Consider the following 19,025-nt stretch of genomic DNA (forward strand, 5'->3'; position numbering starts at 1 on the left):
TCAAAATGAAATTTGAAAATGTGACATGAAAAGGGAGACTTTTAATCTTCAGAATGACAGCTTTTAGGGCTTATTTTTCCACTTTTGGATACTGGTATCAATTATTTAGCTAGAATTTGGGTATATGTGCTTTTGTATACACATTCACACACACAGCTAATGGGAGTTACAGCAAAGATGAAAAGACTACATGCAATCAAATTACTAATGCAATTTATAACAAACTCAAATCCCCTTGGTCACTGAAAAACAATAGAAAAAACAATATTGGCTATCACTGGGGCTATACATTAGTTTTCAGTTTGACACATTAATGCTTGATGGTGGTGTGAGCTACAAAAACCAGAAGACAAAAGAGAAGTTATCTTCCACGTTCCCAGAGAAATTAATTTATGGGGAAGTGAAACCAACATGCAGACATCTGTTTCTTCCAAACATCAAGAGCATTAAAAAACCTGTTTAATTATGGATACAGTACGAGACACACTACTTTCTAATTCTGCACTTTCAATTTTTCTTTTTAATCTTCTGTGTAGCCTCCCTCCCCCCCCAACAAAAAAAACCCCAACAAACAAAACAACAAGAAGAAACAGGATAAATCGCACAATTCGGTATTATTTATGAATTGTATAAAATGTCACTGCCAGACTTAGGAAGGCGCTCCCGGTCGGGCACGAAGGGGTTCACCCCTCGGTGCCAGGCCCCGCGCACTCCGCCGGGCCCTGGGTGACGCCACAGCCGCGGCCCCGCCCGCTGCCGCCTGACCCAGGAGGCGGTGGCGCAGGCGGGGCTCGATCCGCTCGGCTCGGCGGCGGGGCCCAGCTGGGTGAGCGCGGCTTTGGGGCCGGATGCCCCCGGGGGCCCGTGGACACAGGCGCTGGTTCAGCTGGAGCGGACGGAAGGCGGCGGGACGGGTACGGAGCAGCCCGGGGCAGGGCAGCCGCGGGGAGCCCCGCGGGGCGGCAGGGAGAGCTCCGGGCAGGCAGGTGGTGGGTGGGAGGGAAGGTCGGGGAGAGGCGTGATCAGGGCAGGTTGAAGTAGCCATGATGATAAATAATGTATTGAGTGTCTCCTTATGGACGCGAGAGGTTATTTGTCAGAATACTTTGCATAACTGCTCGTTGTATTTTGTCTTTTTCTTTTAAAGGATTCGTGTTAGATAGTTTTGAGTTGTCTGAATGTGTAGAAATGCTGGCAATGATCAGAAACTGGCAGGCACACAGCTAATGAAAAAGTATTAAATAGCAATCTTATGTAATACTGAATTTTCCATGATGACCTTGAAATCTTTCGCCACGGAATGGTAGGCAATGTTTTTGTACGTCGGTGCTCTGAACGATGTCTGTGCTGGGCATTATCTGCCCGACTGGTTTTTCAATTTCCCTTTTAAAGAAGTGCCAAGTAGCCTAAAAGCTCTGCGTTGAAAGCATGTGATGGAGATACAGACCAAGGAGTTGGGAAGGAAGTTCAGTTACTTGGACATTAACAGCTTGAGACAGCAGTAGTACTGAGAAGAGGAAAGGTAGACCTGTTGGCTGGGTAAATTAAGGTGCTGGGATACCAGCCTGAGGAGTAGGTTGAAACATCAGAGGATGAGAGTTTCCTGAAGTATTTGCTAATTTTGAGAGTAAGAATTACTGTCATATATCAGATCACTGACTTTCTCTGTTGTCTAGTCTGTGATATCATCTAGCCCTAGGTGCTTAAAAACTAGCTGTAGGCCAGCACTTAGTGAAAAATTTAAGGGCTTCTTAATTTAAATAAAGTAAAAGCATGAAAAGGTAAATTTATCAGCTAGTACCTGGCTTGTATTGTTTTAAATTCCACATAACATTTATTCTAATTCAGTTTGTTCTTTAAATTCTGAAAAATTACTAATACTTTCTTAATTGTTCCTTCTCTACAGAAATAAGGCTTAAACAATTCTATCTGCATGGTAGTTCTCCTTAATGAGTGGCTGATAGAAAACAGTTGATAAATAGGAAAAGCTCTTGGATTAAGGGTGGTATTTTTTTTGTTTGTTTGTTCTGCGTTTTCCTCCCCTATACCTCCCATGTTTCAAAAGTAGTGAGTTGTAAAGAATGTGTTATGTCTTTCAGTCAGGATGTTTAATCCTCTCAGTAAGTCTTAGGCTTCATGTTTACCTTGTGCCACTTTTTAATGAAGTGGGTTTTGCTGCTTCAGAGGAAGGATGGTTATTCAGATAGTAGAGATGCTTACAATATCAAACTCAAGTTTCCCTGTTGCACTGTAGCCTCCTTTGGTCAAGACATTTAAAACCACAGAGTATATCTGGACTGATAAAAGAAAAAGGGCTATGGAATGAGCTCAAGCGCTGGATTGATCTGTGATTATCTACAGTGCCCATTAGCTCTTTTCTTATCTCTTTTCTTGCTTTCTCCAAGACAAGTTCCTCTAAATCTTATTTTCCACAAAGTAGTACAGATCGGGGCCAATCTGAACTGGGCACAGGACCAAAGGTTGCCTTGCAGTGCTCTCATGCACTTTGCTTTAAAACAGAGGAAATGAGACTCTATTGTACAGAAATGGATTACAGAAAAATACTAAAACATGCAGGACACTTAAATACTATATTAAGTTCATACATTGAAAATAGTAATGATTGAGGATATTCCTTGCATATGATCAGATTGCTACTTCAGTGTTCTGTTTCAGAGAATATTGTTGTGTTGTGAAGGAGCAATTAGGTATGCTTATTTTATACTATCCATTACTTTGTATTAGTTTTAATAAGTTACTGAGAATGAAATTCAATTCTTTGGGCTTTTAGTCATGTTGTGTTTAACTTAAAATCTACTGTGTATTCCTTCCTCCATTTCCAAGTGCTTTGCCACCCAAATGCATAATTTGATTGTAACTACACTGCACATACACTGCGAATTTGGGATGTTTCAGACAATCAGAGATGAGTTGCAACAGTCCCACTTTTCCCAGTTGCTGAGCCAGCTTTTGTACCTCCGGTGTGCACTAGTGCTGTGTGGACACTGATCATGCTGACATCTCTGTTTTCTTACAGACCTTTTCTGGTGTTAATAAAGACGAAGCTTTATCAAGAACAGTGCTGCTGACAGTATGACAAGTGTACAATGAATAGTAAATTAATTAACTATTCAGTCGAAATGTAGCTCTGACTTCAGGATTTTACTTGATGTCTCTTCTTGTTATAAAAGAATTATTTGAAATCTGTAAATTATCTTCGCTTTAGCCTTACCCAGAATAAACAAATCAATATACATGGGGCAAAGTAGACTATGGAATTGCAGTTTTGTTCACACAAATGAATTGTTTACTTGAAGTCTTAAGAAAGGACTTTATGCATAATTGGGTATACAGACACTAAAAGTCTCAAATCACTAAATTTTACTTATATAGAAGTAACTGTGATGATAGATTAAACTTGCCTTTCTCAGTTTTCTAAACATTTTCTGTGTTTACATACCTACAATTCTCAAATCAGAGGTCTTTGATGTTAAATTTTTTTTCACCTTTATACCCTTCTTGAAAAGTGGATTTTTCACTAGTAAATACAAGCATTGACATAAGATGATGTGGTTGCCAGGTTTTTTTTGCTAGCAAATAATTCAGTTACGCACGTCTAAATGGTTTGTGTATAGATCATAAAATACATTGCATGATTAAGTATAATCTTTTGTGTAAGGACCCAGCTATATTCACAAATTCGTGAGAGTTCTTTCCAGTTATTTTTATTATCATTGTTTGCTGTTGTGCTCGTGAGAAGCATGCTTATAAATTCAAAACTTGATGTCCTTGGAGGTTATTAAATATACACTTAAGCCAGTGTATAGATAAAAGATGCTGAGCCTGTTGGCAGTAAGTGACTGCAATCAATCGGAAAAATCTCCTACAGCCCAAGATTAATTTTTCTGCTATGTGATGGGGAATGAACAGTGAGCATAGTGGCTTGAGTCACTGCTGATCTGCTCCATGGGGGTTGCCTTCTCAGGCTGTCCCTGTCATATTCCTAGCTATATCTGTCTGTCGTTGGACTGAAACCACACATCTTGTCTTTTGCATGAAATTGGATTCTGTCACATCATAAGTACAGATGTGTTCCAGATGACATGGCATTTCTGTTGTGTGATGCAGATGCATCAGTCACATAAGTGCTGTCTGTATTTTGATTATAAAGGGTGTGGAAGTAGAGCACAGCATTTCATCTTTGCCTCTTTAAAAATCTTTTCATGACCTGCACTTCCTAAGTTTCTCTGGATTTGTTGGACTAGAGGAAAGATATTTTCCAGACTATATATATATAGTACCTTAAAAGCAGGTACTATTTTGGGATTTTATTAAAAGTTTGGATTACAATAATTCTTTTTTTCTTTATTGATTTACTTCCTTCTTTTCATCCATTATATTTGTGGAGACTAATCCAATCTTTTAGCCTTTGTTGTATTGGCTTGGTAAGCCAAACCTACATCTCTCTAGGGAAAAGTGATCGATTCATCTGGAAAAAATCAGTAACTTTCTGCACACCTCTTCCTGTTCTGGCGCATCTTCCTTGAGTGTGGCTCAGTGTTGTGTGAGTTCTCACCAGAGCTGCACACAGGGGCGTTAGTGCTTTTGTATGTGCAATGGCAGCATTTTTATTTTTCCACTTGGATTTTACTTACCCCCATGTTTTCCGTAGCTTGATATCGTGATTGACAGATGTCTCCTTTCTTTCATCCATCTTACAGAGAGAATCATGGTTTTGCTTGAAAATATATGCTCTTTAATTTTTATATAGTATCACATTTTTGTTGTTCATGGTACAGACTTTTCTAGTATAATTACCTTATTCTTCTGAATTGACAATGCCTCTCATGGCTGCCAGCAAAAAAACCAGATCACTGGCATTTTTTACATTGTATGTTGTAAGCACTATCTTAGTCCAAGAATGATTTATATTTTCTGCATTTGGCCAAGACTGAGAATCTGCATACTGTTAAAAAAATGATTTTACACAGTTTAGAATTCAAATAAACCTACCATATTCTTTTCTGCCCTTCAGTTGTTGAAATATATGAGGCAGTTTGAGGAATACATTCCAAAACAGACCTAGAACCTGCAATCTTTTGTACATTTTGGTACTTTCAATTATTTTTCACCGGAGGAACAGGGAGTGTAAAACGAATTGTCTTTTCTCACTCTATAAACACCGTAAAGGAAATAAGTAATTCCCCGTTTTCATTCTGTAAAGCACAGCTTTAACTGTTCAAAGTATTTCCCAGTTCTGTGTATTGATGTTACTTGAAGTTGATCAAGATTTGTTTAAATCTGTTGAGTGCTTTCTCTTAAATTATTCAAATAGAAATGTACTGTTTGTAAGTTCAGCCTTTATTTAAATAGACAAAATGTTAACTGAATTTTTTAATACCTTAGAGATGTTTTTGGAAAAGTTAAATTTTTTAAGTTATTTGTTTACTCCTCTGTTTGCTACTGATCTTTAAGATGAAAGTTTTAATATCAGGCATGTCCATGTTCTTCTGATGTTTAACTTTTAAGAAATAAATGTCTTTGATGTAACTAGATATGATGGTTGTAGATTCCTTGCTGTCTTGGAATCATGTCAATCTGAATGTTATTAGGAGATAACCATAACATATCAAACATATTTGCTTGTCCCAAGCAAATAGATAGATTTCTGCTAATACATGCAGTATGGTTATCATTAAGAAGACATTTTATTCTAAGGTAAACATTGTTTGGCTTTATTGATGAATATTTTTATTGATTTTTATTTCATTTTGCAGTAATGGAACAACTGCAGGATCCAGTTATGCAAGAAGATGCAAATATTAAAGCTATTAATGAAGAGTACAGGAAAGCCTTTATTTTTATCAATAAAGGACTGAATACAGATGAACTGGGTCAGAAGGAAGAGGCAAGAAGTTACTATAAGAAAGGGCTTGACCACTTGCTCCGAGGAGTTAGCATTCCATCAGAGGGTCCTGCATGTGTAGGGTCCCAGTGGGAGTCTGCCAGGCAAATGCAGCAGAAGATGAGGGAGACCCTGCAAAACGTTCGTGCTCGACTCAGCAGTCTAGAGCAAAACACCCCACCTGTACAAGCAAGTCCTGCTACGATGGATGCCTCTCCTGGGGTGCCCAAGTTATATCCATCCATTCCTTCCAAAGAAAAGCCAGAAAGACCACCTGCCCCTAATTCTCTGTTTGCACCAAGTCAACCATCTGCAGCAGACGGAGGTGTTGCAGCTGTGAGCCAGGGTCAAATTCCAGCTATGAGTCCATCCTCTGGAAAACCTCTTTGTCTGCCGAATGAAGCACCTCCTGCATATACTCCTCAAGCTACCAATGGCCATTTTACTGTATCTTATGGCACAGACTCTGGAGAATTTTCTTCTGTAGGTGAGGACTATTACAACAAGTGTACTCAGCCACCTCCCCTGGAAAACCTGGGAGTGGATGCAGATGAGCTGATCTTGATTCCCCAAGGAGTACAGATATTTTTTGTTACTCCTGATGGGCAGGTTAGTGCTCCTTCATATCCTGGATATCTACGCATTGTGAAGTTCTTGGATACAGATAGTGAAGCAGCTCAGAATCGTCCACCTGCATTTCTTCAGGTAACAGGAAAATAACTTTCGCCTTTAATTAAAATTTCAAGAACTGTCATAAAACTCTTAACACCTTGCTCTTCAAAGCCTAAATATCTTTGTGATAATATGAAGAATGTTATAGATGTTGCAGAAATGGTTTTGTGCCATTATACGCTTTTATGACTTTTTCTGTGAAAAGTACCTCCGTGTCTTCCCAAGGTTGTCAAGTGCTGACTGTTCTGGTGAATCCCAGTTTCTAAAGAAGTTGACTGAATGTGTCTTTTCATTTCATAAAATTAACTTCTCTTCCTTCACATAGAGAAGATATGTTGATTCACATACTGTAACATGTCAGTGTCAAATGGGCTTGCAAACTACCCACTTCAGTCTCATTTAGTGATAAGATATTGAAGTTAGGGCGACTGATAATTTGGAATTTGAGGGCCCATGTTAGTCCAGATTCTGAACTACAAATAAAAAAGATGCATTATCTGTATTTTTTCAGTCCTTGCTTGCTTCATGTGGGCATGTTCTGTAACGAACGTTGTGGATTCTGACTTTGGATCTCCTTGTTGTTGTTAAGATTGGCTGTTGGAAGTCTCATACAGAAAACTACTTCCTGGTTTTGGGTCTGCTGGTTCAGCTCCACCTATGTTAGCAGTCTTCAGCAGTAGGCCAGCGACAGCCATACATTTTATTTATCCTATCATATAAACCTGCCCTGAGTTCTACAGGATGGTACAGGCACTGTGAATCCTGACTTGTTTGGCAGTTCTTTTCATTGAATTCTTTACCTTCTATACCTCAAGACTAGACCTCAGTTAAGAGGGTACCAGCCTGAATTACAGTCCTGTGAAAATTAATATTTTCTCTATATTAGACTGTCAGAACTAATGAAGAGTTGTATTTCCAGAGTCATGTGGATTGTAGTTTTTTTGGGATTGTTTTTCTTTTTTTTGTTTTTAACAGATGGCATAAGGCTTTTTATTTTTCATCATAGAATCATAAAATAGTTTGGGTTGGAAGGAACCTTAAAGATCATCTAATTCCAATACCTCTGCCATCGGCAGGGAACCTTTCACTAGAAACTTTATGGAAAATCAAGTTTGTGGTGCTTATCACTATGCTCTGTCTGTCTTTCTTTTTAAAAGCATCTTTTAATTCCTTCATGTACTTGTCTTTTCTAGGTTTGTGACTGGTTGTATCCTCTAATGTGTAACCAGTCTCCTGTTCTGTGCTGCAGTACTGGAGTCTACATGTTCCCTGACACAATGTCCCAGATACCAGGGTCCTATGTAGGAGTAGTGCTGTCTTCAGAACTTCCAGCAGCTGACAGAGAGCTGTTTGAGGATCTCTTAAAACAGATGTCTGACCTTCGAATCCAGGTAAATTTCTGAGGTGCCTGTTTATACCAATAAGGAAAGGTATAAGTCATCAATATATTCTCACATTTATACAACGGATTAGTTGGAGGGGGAACCTTCAGGCCCTGGGTGTCAGCCCATTACTTGGAGGTGAATGCTTTTCCCCCCTGCCCCCTGCCACGTGGCCCTGCGACCCTGTAAGGAGCTCATACAGACCACCAGGGAGGGAGGGACGGACGAAATAGGAAGTTTATTGTGGGGATAGGGGTTTATAAGGCTTTTAGGAGGGTTAAAGGGGACCAATTACAGGCTCAGGGTCTTACAGAAAAACCAATCAGGTAAAGAGTTAACAGCCAATAGGAAGGGGTTAACAAAGGCCAATGAGAAGACCTCAGGACATCTTCCCAGGACGTTCCTGCGTGGGAGATAAGAGATCTTCACAGAGGGTGTCAGGAAGAAGGAGCAGTGACTTTGCAGAAATGCAAAAAGCCATTTTAAGACATGTTTAAACAACATTAAAAACTTTTGTTTCTACAACATTTGGGCTGTTTTCTTCCTTTTCTTCACCAGTCCATCTTTGACAGGACTTTTTCCATCCTACATATGGTAAATCCATTGCCACACATTTACATTTAGTTGTGTAAAACTGCAAATTTTTGTGTCTTGCTTGGTAAGCTGACCAGTGAGAAATAGATAAAGTAGGCCAAGATTAAGGAGCTGTGTAATGAAACCGTAGATCCTCTGAGATGGGAGTACAGAATTTTTAAAATACTAATTTGTAAGCACAGACCATAGTTGGAGACCATTTTGTATATTTTCTCTATTTTTCCAAAAGAGAACATAGAACCTAAAATAAAATTTGGGGTTCAGGAGAAAGCATGTTTTTCCCTGTGTGCGCACACACACATGCACACAAATTATGATGGATGGTACCATTCTTGGAATATGGTGCCCAAATGTGTTTACAGTTCAAAAACAGTAAGCTGACTCAGAGAAGATCTGTGAAAATAGTGTGTGCCTCAAAAATCTGCCTCAAATAGGATCTCAGATAAATCTGGTGCCTTATTGCAATAAGATATTGACAGGTAGAGAAAACAGGAAAAAACTCCCATAATCTAACAAAGGTGTGATAACATACAGTGACTGGAAACAAGGTGCAAAATGTTATCGTGAGAGCACTGGAGCACCATTTCAGGAAGAGTGGTAATCCATAAGTACTTAAGAGCTCATAGCAAGATTATGTGTTTTCATGAAAGAGAGAATTTTGTTGAATCAACCAAGAGTTTAATGCAGTGATGATGGACCAGTTGGAGCATGCCATGAGGGTGGAGTTCTGTTATGGTATAAATCCTGTCGAGTTCAGCAGGGAATTTCACTAGCATAGGTGGCCACTAATTTTTACTTAAAAGGGGAAACTACTGCAGAATTATGGGCTATTTCAGTGCAGGACTCAATGGATAAAATGCTGTCATTTTTCCTGCATAGTAGGGGTTCAAATTTGATATCTCATTAGCTCCTTATTGTCCTAAAACTTCATGTTTTTGTTAATGTTCCCTGATACGATGTCACAGGTGCCAGGATCCCATGAGAGATTAGGGTTATCTTCAGAGCTCCCAGCAACTGAGAGAGCACATTTTGAAGATAAATTTAAACAGATGTCTGGCCACAAAGTCCAGGTAAATGCCAGGACAGTGATTTCAAAATTTATAGTAAATAAAATAAAATAGTTACTGGAATGCATGTTAGAACAGCTGATTTGACTGACAGCAGCAATGTATGCTGTGTCCTGTGGCTGTTTTTTTGTTGGGTTGTTTTGCCTTTTTGGTTTTTTTGCTTTGGTTGGTTTTTTTTTGTTAAGAGCAATTGCAGTTACTGCAGGCTACCACATTTTTCAAGTCAGCATATTTCAGGAGTTTTGAAAACTGTGATATAGCACAAATATTTCAAAGCCTAGTCTGATAGCCATTTAATGTGTCTGTTTTACATGGTACTCATGAGGATCTAGTTGACAACTATATTTAATATAATTATAGTAGTGAGTCACCTGTCTTATTAGAGAATCCATTTCTGTTCCTTAGTATAGTCCTCAGAAGTCTTGTTGACAGTTTTTCTATATAGTGACCCAAACTGTGGTGTAACTAAATAACATCTGGAACATAGTCTGGGTCTTTTAGTTGTTTTTTTGTTTGGTTGGTTTTTACCTATAGCTGTTTATTGAGGTAATTTGGTCACATGCTGAAAACATTTCTTGAACACAAGATTTCACACTGCTGTCAAGCAGTAATTGTGATATGTCAGTGATACAGTGTTAACCTTCTGGGTAGCAACCTTCTAAGTTTTAATCTACACTTTTCTGTTAATGTTGGTTTGGTTTTGTTATACTGCAGCAGTCAGCTATGGGCAATAGCCTGCCTTTATGTCCAGTAAATGTTTCAGGGGAATTTAAGAATTCCATGTAATACAAATATTCTATATTGTGTATTCTCTTCTGCCAGTGAGTTTAATCTAAACTAAACAAAAACTTCTTTTCTTTCTATCTGTCGTTAACTAGCAGTGTTTTCAATCTTTGAAATGGTTTGGGTTTTCATTTACTTTTACATTGGAAAAGTTCTAAAAATCGAATCTTAACAAAAACCTAGATCTATTACAATTTTTTTGCTTTCTGTAATTAAAGTTTAATTATACATTGTCTGTGATCTGTGTAAAGTGATGTTACACTTTTTAGAAACACTAAGTGGCCTGTGGTGGTGGTTGCTGTGTTTGAATGATTAACATCTACTCCAGAAACTGTAGTGTTTGACATGAAATCACACAGAACCTGTCCACCTGGCTTTAAATAAGGAGCAGTATCATGAACAGCATTGTGTGTGCCTTGGCTGTGCCAGTCTGCAAAAGCATCAACAGCACACAGCATGAATAATGTCCTTTATTTTTTAATTTGGGAGGAAAGGATGAGGAAAAAAAACAACCAGGACAGCTGCATTCCCTTAGTGCAGCTGGATTCTCTGACCAAAGACTGCAGTTCTTATGCTGAATAACAACAAAGTGGACTTCTCTCTGAGAAGATAAAAATGATAGATGGGCAAGTCTCTTATCTGTTTTGCTAGTGAACTTGTACTGTAAGTTTTCCCTACTCAGCTCCTTGACCATATGTCTATATTGGCAAGCAAATCTTTCCATTGTAGCTGAATGAAGAAAGTGTAGGAAAAATGCTGACCTATCTGATAAGCTTGTCTGGATGTGTAGCATTTTGGTGCAAAAGTAATTGCATCTTAAATTTTCCTTGAGTTTCTGTACACTTACCCAAGGCATGCACAACATTAATATTATTTGATAATGGATGTTGTATGATCCTGATGATAAGCTGCGAAGTAGATTCTCAGATGTTTTGCTTTCACTTGTCAGCCTTCAGAAGCCTCTAGTGATGCAGTTAACTTGCCTCAGACTGTACATATCCAACCGCAACCTGAAGGAGCAGAAAATCAGAAAGAGTTACCAGAATGGAGTGAGAAGGTTGCCCATGGTATCTTGTCAGGTACAGTTGTAATAAGAGCACTGTGTTGAATATAAACCTCTGTGAGTGACATTTAAACAGTATTTTCAACTAAATGCATGTGTGTTGGTAGAAGCTGAGTTGTCAGAAGTAGTTGTTCACTAGTTCCAGTTGTGGTCATCTAAAGGATGCCTTGATGAGCTTTATAAAAACAGTGCAGAATATATGTCTATTGCCAACAGTCTTGTTCATTGCAAATCAGTCTGGCTCTTCATGTGACACTTAGAATATCACCCCCTGTGACTCAGACCATTGTGACAGAACAATTTTACCCCTGTATGAGCAGTTATATTACAGCAGGCGCCTGTTGTGATTTCCGCAGATAAACATGTGGGGTTTTTTCCTCTGAGTCCCTTTGGAATATACTAATGACCACTATCTGACTGTAATAAATATGAATCTGCAAGGAGGGCTAGAGGGTTTGGTTACATGTTTTAATGAGTGTTAATAGCATTGAGATGTGCCATTCTATCGCTTCTCAGCTAGCTGGGGCTTGGATATATAATAAAAAAATTATTATCTATATTAAGCTGACATTTGGATGAAGGCTGGCTGTATTAAACTTAAATAAAATTAATTTCAAAAGCAGTGGTTTAAGAGCAGAAATTACTGTAGGAATTCATGCTGAACCATTCAGGGAAGAGTATAAATGCAGACTATGTAATCAAGACTGTTTCTAAAGTCAGTGTTGCAGAGGTAGACGAGGGATAGCTGTAGGAATCATAATCTGTAAAATTGTACATTCTAAGAAAAGCAATTTTTGCCTTTTAGGTGCATCTTGGGTAAGCTGGGGCCTAATGAAAGGAGCAGAATATACTGGTAAAGCTATTCACAAAGGAGCTTCTAAACTGCGAGAACACATTCAACCAGAAGAAAAACCTGTGGAAGTCAATCCAACTGTAGCAAAGGGACTTCATGTAGCAAAACAGGCTACTGGAGGAGCTGTGAAAGTCAGCCAATTTCTAGGTAAAAATTTCCATCTCATAATATATATATTTTTTTACCTTCAATAATAAATACCTCGTAAAATGAGAGCTGGTTTCTGTAGCCAGTTAACAGGAGGAGGAACTGACCTGATGAAATCCAGAGAACAGTAGTTTGTGCCTAGTTATCTCCTGCAACAGACATGCTTCAGGATTAGTATTTATTACTTGGCCACGAGACATCTTTTTCTTTCCTAAAACAATAGTGTGTATAGTCTTAAGTTTGACATGCTTTTGAAAGTTTTAGACAGTTAATTTGAATATTGTATCTTTTTTTTCTTAAGTTGATAATCATGTATTTTAAAAGCTCTGTTGTCACTGTGTATATTTTTAAACTCGAACACCTGAAACAAATCTATTTGACTACATATAAATTTCCAAATAGGAATGGCCTGGTGTTCAGAGGTGCTTGGCAACCCCAACAGCTCTCAGTAACTTCATTTTGTTATTTAATTGCATATAATGTTCATATTTACTGTCTAGTGACTCAACCAAGTTTTAAAGAAAATTGTGCTGGTTGTTATAAACCTACTTTGAAGAGCTGGAATGACTGTAAGACAGACTTCTACAGAAGACAAGTCAGGAAAGCAGCAGCTTGTTCCCTATCTGCAAGTTGGGGATAACAAAGCAATGGAATCAGTTTCTTGAAATTTGAAGTGTGAGCAGTGTATATATTTCTTTTAAAGCACTTTTTAGCCATAAGACCAACCTTACTTGTTTCTTAGTATCTGAAGCTGTGCAGAATCTGAAAAATAAGGTTGCTCTGTATCAGTTGGGTACTTAAGTGTGGATTAAAGTCTGTCTTTCAAATAAGCATATTTAAATAGAAGCAACACTTTAAACTTCAGTGAAGCTTTCTTCTAATTAGGAGTAAAGATTTTTAAAGAAAGATGTTCTGTGTTCTTACTAAATAATCTGCATGCCATTGTTTTATGGCAGTTGAGGGAGTATGTTCTATAGCGAACTGTGTCGGAAGGGAGCTGGCTCCACATGTGAAGAAGCATGGCAGCAAATTAGTTCCAGAATCCCTTAAGAAAGATAAAGATGGCAAATCGACTTTTGATGGTGCTCTGGTTGTAGCAGCAAGTGGAGTTCAAGGTAATAAAAATTCTTTATACTTTTTAAAATTGCATTATTTTCAAATTGTGAACTCAAGCTGATTGTTTTTACAGGGTTTTCAACAGTGTGGCAAGGTTTAGAAAGTGCAGCGAAGTGCATTGCTAAAAGTGTTTCAACTGAGACTGTAAAAACTGTCAAATACAAGTAAGTTATATTTTTATTGATTTTATCTTCTATGGTACATTGTCATTCTGTTTGAATAATGGCAAAAAAAGAGCTTATGAAACTGCAGGGAAACTGTCTGAAATACCTGCTTTGCTATAATTGTGTAGCACATGATAAGGTGCTAAGTGCACACTAATGAGCATCTCCTGTAAGCAAAAATATGAAATGAGTGAATGACTGTGAAGTATTTTTTTAGCTCTCTCTTGTAGAAGTATTACAGCTTCAGGCTGTCACAAATAATGTTCAGATTTTTATCTTCGCTCTACAGTATAATGTCATTATGAAAAAAGTTAATGGTTTAAACCACTTGGCTCTAATCCTGAATTTTTGCAAACTTAGCTAAAGTTAAGAAAAATAGAAGAACTTCATCTATCAGCAGGTCTGGCTATAGTGAGGAGGTACAAAAAAAAGAAAACTGTATAAGGAAATCTAAGGCATAAATAGCAATAATAGAACAGCCTCGACTTGCAAAATACAGATGTTCTTAGAAAAAGATAGTGGGGGAAGAGGAAGGTGACATTTGGGATTAAGATGATGTTTCTAAGATGATGGAAAGATGAAAGCTGAGTGCATGTACTGGAAGATGCTATGGAGAATAAGGGAATTGAAGTAATTGTGAAAGATAGGAAATGCACCCCTCAAAAAAAAGTGCAGTAGGTTTAATAGAAAGTGAAGAGTAAGCCAAAGCATGTAGGTTAAATGGAACAGGTGATAATCATAGCAAAAGGGATATTAAAAAGGGTTGGCTGAAGGTGCATACAGGCTCCTAGCAGAAGCCTGCTGATAAACATCAGCATACAGTATTAAACAGATTGGTGTTCAGGGTTGTGTTGTGATGCATTTCAAATAGGAGGCCAGATAGTGAAGTTCTAGTCAGTGGTGCTTTACTGCTAATGTTTGTTTTCAGTAGGTAGGAATGTCAGGAGGTATTGTACTGGTACTCATTTCACATAAACTCAAAATAATGTTTTTGTTTTAGATATAAAAACAGAAAATATGGAGATGAGCTGACAACAGACACTCAGTGAAAAACAATAAGTAATTAAATGTTGCAGCTAATTGCAATACAATGGGAAATGATATTTAATCTTTAAAACCTATCTTTATAATTGTATTAAAATTTTACATAATCTCTCTTTTGGAAGCTGTTTTTTGTCACTGACAAAGATTTCTGCCATTCAAAATACCAGTAAATGAGCCAAATTCCCCTTAATGGAAACAACATTAAAGAAGCACCATCACAGTGTCTCTAAATCAAAAAAAACTTAGCTAAAACTTAGCTACAATACCTTTGGAATTATATAGAGATGCTCATCATTTGCATGTTGATCGGAATTGGGGGAAAACATAGCTTCAGAAGTAATATTTCAAGTCCCATGCTACTGTCTATTTTACAAACAATTTAGATAAATGCAGTATATAGCTCTGCACAACTTTTTTCTTAAAAAAAAAGTTAATTATGCAATTGAGACTGGCAAACTAAAAAATTAGTTATCAGACATTAACAAGTTGTTAGTTTTACTGTGTTGGATAAACTGCAGTCTTGCTTTAAATGAGTGTACCTGTTTTACTGATATTATATACTGGATTATGATGCTCCTGAGGTGAAAATAATTAATTAAATTGACAAATACTGCACTTTGCTGTGAGATTAATTCTGTGATCTGCAGATCCAATGTTGGTGATTCAAGGCTGTTGCTCTATCAGAGAATTAAAAGCAAACCAAAAAAACCCAGTAACTCTTTTTATTCGGTTTCATTCTTGGTTCCAGACATATGCTCTGGCTGCTGAACTGATAATGTTATAGATTTTTGGATTCTTTGATATTCTGTGCTTCTCTCTGGCTTTATTCTGAGGTCCTCAAAGAATCTCTGGTCATAAAAAACATAGGGAAAAAGTAACACTGCCGACTGCTGGAATTCTGATGCTGCCAGGAATACTTCCCTTTGGCCTGGTTTGTCTGACTGCAGTGCTCTCTGGGAAATCTCTGGCTGCCCGGAACAGTTGGAGTTACTGCTCTCACTGTATTCTTGTCCTCCTTCAGTATGCTCTCTCTGTACAGTTGAGTATATTAAGTAGTTAATTAATATGAGACTAATGACTTAGCCCTAAAGCATAAAGAAGCTGGACCCACACCCCATGAGAGAGACCAAAGATTTTTATCTCTTCTTAATTTTCATCACAGCCTCAAGATAGCTTTGTCGAGCCTTTTGGGATTTTGTATGATGCAGTACTCCAGGTGGGGTCTCACCAGAGCAGAGTAGAGGAGCAGAATCACCGCCCTCAACTTGCTGACCACACTGCTTTTGATGCAGCCCAGGATACGGTTGGCTTTCTATATAGAGGGTATAGGAATATTATGTAAGGACTTGGAGGTTATTGCACTTCTCTCCCCTTCCCCTTCTTATGGTTCTACAGATAAGTCTTCTACTCTTCGACACTAGAGAGAAAAGAGGGAGAAAAACTGGAAGGTTTTTTGAGGAAAAAGGGCAGAAGCATATTGGTATTTTTAAAGGGTAATCCATCTGATAGAGCAGCAGCCCTTACTCAAATGGCTTTGTAATTTCTAATTTTATTCTTAAGACATTCACACTCTGTGCTTATTATTTGTTCTTGGTAATGCCTAAACTTTCAAAAGAATTCCAGTGAAGATTAAAAAACTAAGTATACAAATCTACAAAACTGCTCTCTTTCTTTAGGTATGGAGAGGATGCTGGCCATGCTACAGACAATGCTATGAATTCTGCAATCAATGTTGGTGTGACAGCATTTAACATTGACAATATTGGTATCAAAGCTGTTGTAAAGAGAACTGCAAAGGAAACTGGCCATGCTGTGCTAGATGAATATAAAGTATTGGATAATGAGAAGAAGGGTAAAAAATGAAAGCAATTAAATATTTCTCAAAGCCTTACATTAGAGATGAAACTTCTATTTACAAGTAACTGCATTGCTCATCTGCAATTGAACATAAATCACACTGTACTTTCCAAGCAACTGTTACTTAATTTGACATGAAAATGTAAAAATAGGGAGAGCATTCGTAGAAGGAAAAATGAAAGTTGTCAACTCCTTGTTCTGTATTGAACAAGGATTTTAAACAACTGGATCGGGGCTTTAGGCAGCTGGAAGATTATGAGTTTGCAGTTCATATACTTGCCTCTGTAAGCACTTTTTCAAAATAATATATGAAATAATAGATTAATATAGTAATACTATTGTGAATATTTTTGTAACACTTTATAAAGAAGGTGATACTGAAAAAGTAGGATTACTAATTCTGGAACAAGTAGAATTATTAGTTTTGGGTTTATAACGATCCTTGAGTTAGTTTTACCAACCTAGCCTTGTCTTATTTAATATGCATTACTAAAATAAGCATTGGGTTTCATTGTTTTATAGAGAATTTATCTTTTCAGCTACCAAACAGCTAATCTTATTTAAAGTTCATGTTAGGAGAAATGAAAGATGAACCTCAGGTAACTAGGCAGTTATTCCCTTTTAAACTTTTTTTTTTTCATCCAGCATATAAGTAAACCAAAGATACCAAGCATTTCTTTTAAAAGACAGCTCTAGAAAAATGCATTTTCCACTTGACTTCATAAGGAATATACAAAGATTCTTTGAAATTCAGATTTTTATGTAGAGAGAAGTATGTTTTTGCATAAATTTTCTGTGAAAATATTCTGTAGAACGCACTAGGAACTTCTGTGCATTCTGTACTTTGTAGGCAATCCAGATTATATATCATGGCCTCCTAATGGAAGACAGGTTATATTTGAACAAATAGTTCTAACAGTCATCATCTTTATTCCATTAAATTCATAGTTGCACAAGGGTATGAAGTCTTTAAAAAGGGTACAAAGGCAAGCCCTTTTAATGGAGAAAGGTGTGTAGAATAGACGCTACTGTGTAGATTTGCAATCTTCTTTGTAGCCCAGTGTAAAATAACTCAGTATGTCAAATCCTTGAGATGCTTTGGCACCGCTACTTATTTAACAGTTCACTATTGAGTTTTAAAGCTGCTGCATATTCTAATATTGGCTGTACCTGCAACAAACAGAACGCCATCAATTTACAACTTATCTCCATTTCATGTAAATGGAGAAAAGAACTAAATGGTTGTTAGCAAGTGATATTTGTATCAGATTAAAAAAACACAGTAACAACTAATGTCTATTAAAATGGTAATAGGTGCACATTTTGTGGTAGCTGCTGTAGGGTGAGAAATGTGAAACACAAGGATCTAACCACTTGAAGTCTAACTTTGATTTATGGAAATAAAGATGAAATTAAAATTGGTTAATCTGTTCTTGACCTTTTTATGATAGGAAGCTTCTGTACGGATCAGTGAGTGGAAAAACTAGGACTTTTGAAGTAATAAAATAACAGTATTGGGATATGTCTGCAATACAAACAAGCTCATCAATTAAAATATTTCAAACTAAAAAGGTCCATCTAAAGTACACTGCAACAATTTCTGTTACTGTAGTCTGCCACTTGCCAGCATGTGTAACCAGTAAAAGGCTACTAAAACTTCACACTAGCAAAAGCATTTTTGTTGCTATGAACTGCATTTACAATAGGGATGTATTATTTGTATCTTCCTTCTCCCACTTTGGTTTTGCGTGTAGCTCATGCTCTTTTAAAACAACAGTTAAGATCAAGGTCTTCAAGAGACCAAGAGTAAAAAAAGATTTAAATGCCATCGGTATCAGGCAAAAATTGTTGTCCTGCTCAACCTGCTGTTGTTCTGTTCATGTGTACCCAGTCTTTCAAAATAGTATTTATCTACTTTGAGACTTTTTTTAATGATGCCTACCCCATTTTACAGTTTGTAAAGTGATACATCCATGATCTTCCCTTTTACATTGTTCCAAAGTTTAGTTAATTCTCACAGCTGAATATGATGCTACCGAACTTACCTTGCTTCAACTGTCACTAGTTTGGCCCAGGGTAGCAAATCCGTAGGCTTCTCCCACTTACGGCCTTAACTCTGCTCTCCCTTTTATACACTAAGCTCCCTAAAGCTCATATCTTAGGGTTTTTTTCTATTCACAGCTCGATTTTGTTTCTTTGGACACTGAACATCTTTTGATGTATGGCAGTCCTAGAAGAAGTCTTATAAGACTCCTTACTGTGTACTGCATGAACTACTACCCTATTCCTAATGCATTCCTATTTCCAAATTTATTCAAAGTCTTTTCTGCTATAATATTGATCTCGAATCTTGTCTTGGGAAGATTACTTTTAATGAC

General features: G+C 37.4%; 1 protein-coding gene across 6 annotated transcripts; it reads left to right on the plus strand.

Annotated features, from left to right (window-relative positions):
* The first annotated feature begins 779 nt into the window (after positions 1–779).
* SPART (spartin) lies at positions 780–18,180 on the plus strand. Of its 6 annotated transcripts, none has more exons than XM_027677731.1 (9): positions 780–826; positions 5,778–6,610; positions 7,771–7,968; positions 9,519–9,623; positions 11,353–11,482; positions 12,272–12,466; positions 13,423–13,581; positions 13,656–13,746; positions 16,467–18,180. In XM_027677731.1, exons 2-9 carry the CDS (start codon positions 5,780–5,782, stop codon positions 16,651–16,653), a joined length of 1,896 nt encoding a protein of 631 aa, XP_027533532.1. In that variant the 5' UTR covers positions 780–826; positions 5,778–5,779; the 3' UTR covers positions 16,654–18,180. The 6 variants fall into 6 exon arrangements, with proteins under 6 accessions (XP_027533532.1, XP_027533534.1, XP_027533533.1 ...); XM_027677733.1 differs by lacking the exon at positions 780–826 and adding an exon at positions 906–982; XM_027677732.1 differs by lacking the exon at positions 780–826 and adding an exon at positions 908–989.
* Positions 18,181–19,025: the final 845 nt, after the last annotated feature.

Source organism: Neopelma chrysocephalum, unplaced genomic scaffold (genome assembly GCF_003984885.1).
Source record: "Neopelma chrysocephalum unplaced genomic scaffold, ASM398488v2 Primary Assembly neopelma1_43, whole genome shotgun sequence".
Taxonomy (NCBI): domain Eukaryota; kingdom Metazoa; phylum Chordata; class Aves; order Passeriformes; family Pipridae; genus Neopelma; species Neopelma chrysocephalum.

What these genes read in the sequence shown, in the direction of transcription:
- SPART (XM_027677731.1), top strand. Translation starts at nt 5,780, where the DNA reads ATGGAACAACTGCAGGATCCAGTTATGCAAGAAGATGCAAATATTAAA. An exon ending in GTCCACCTGCATTTCTTCAG is followed by an intron (nt 6,611 to 7,770) that starts GTAACAGGAAAA and finishes TGTCTTTTCTAG; the next exon opens with GTTTGTGACTGGTTGTATCC. An exon ending in GTAAAAACTGTCAAATACAA is followed by an intron (nt 13,747 to 16,466) that starts GTAAGTTATATT and finishes CTCTTTCTTTAG; the next exon opens with GTATGGAGAGGATGCTGGCC.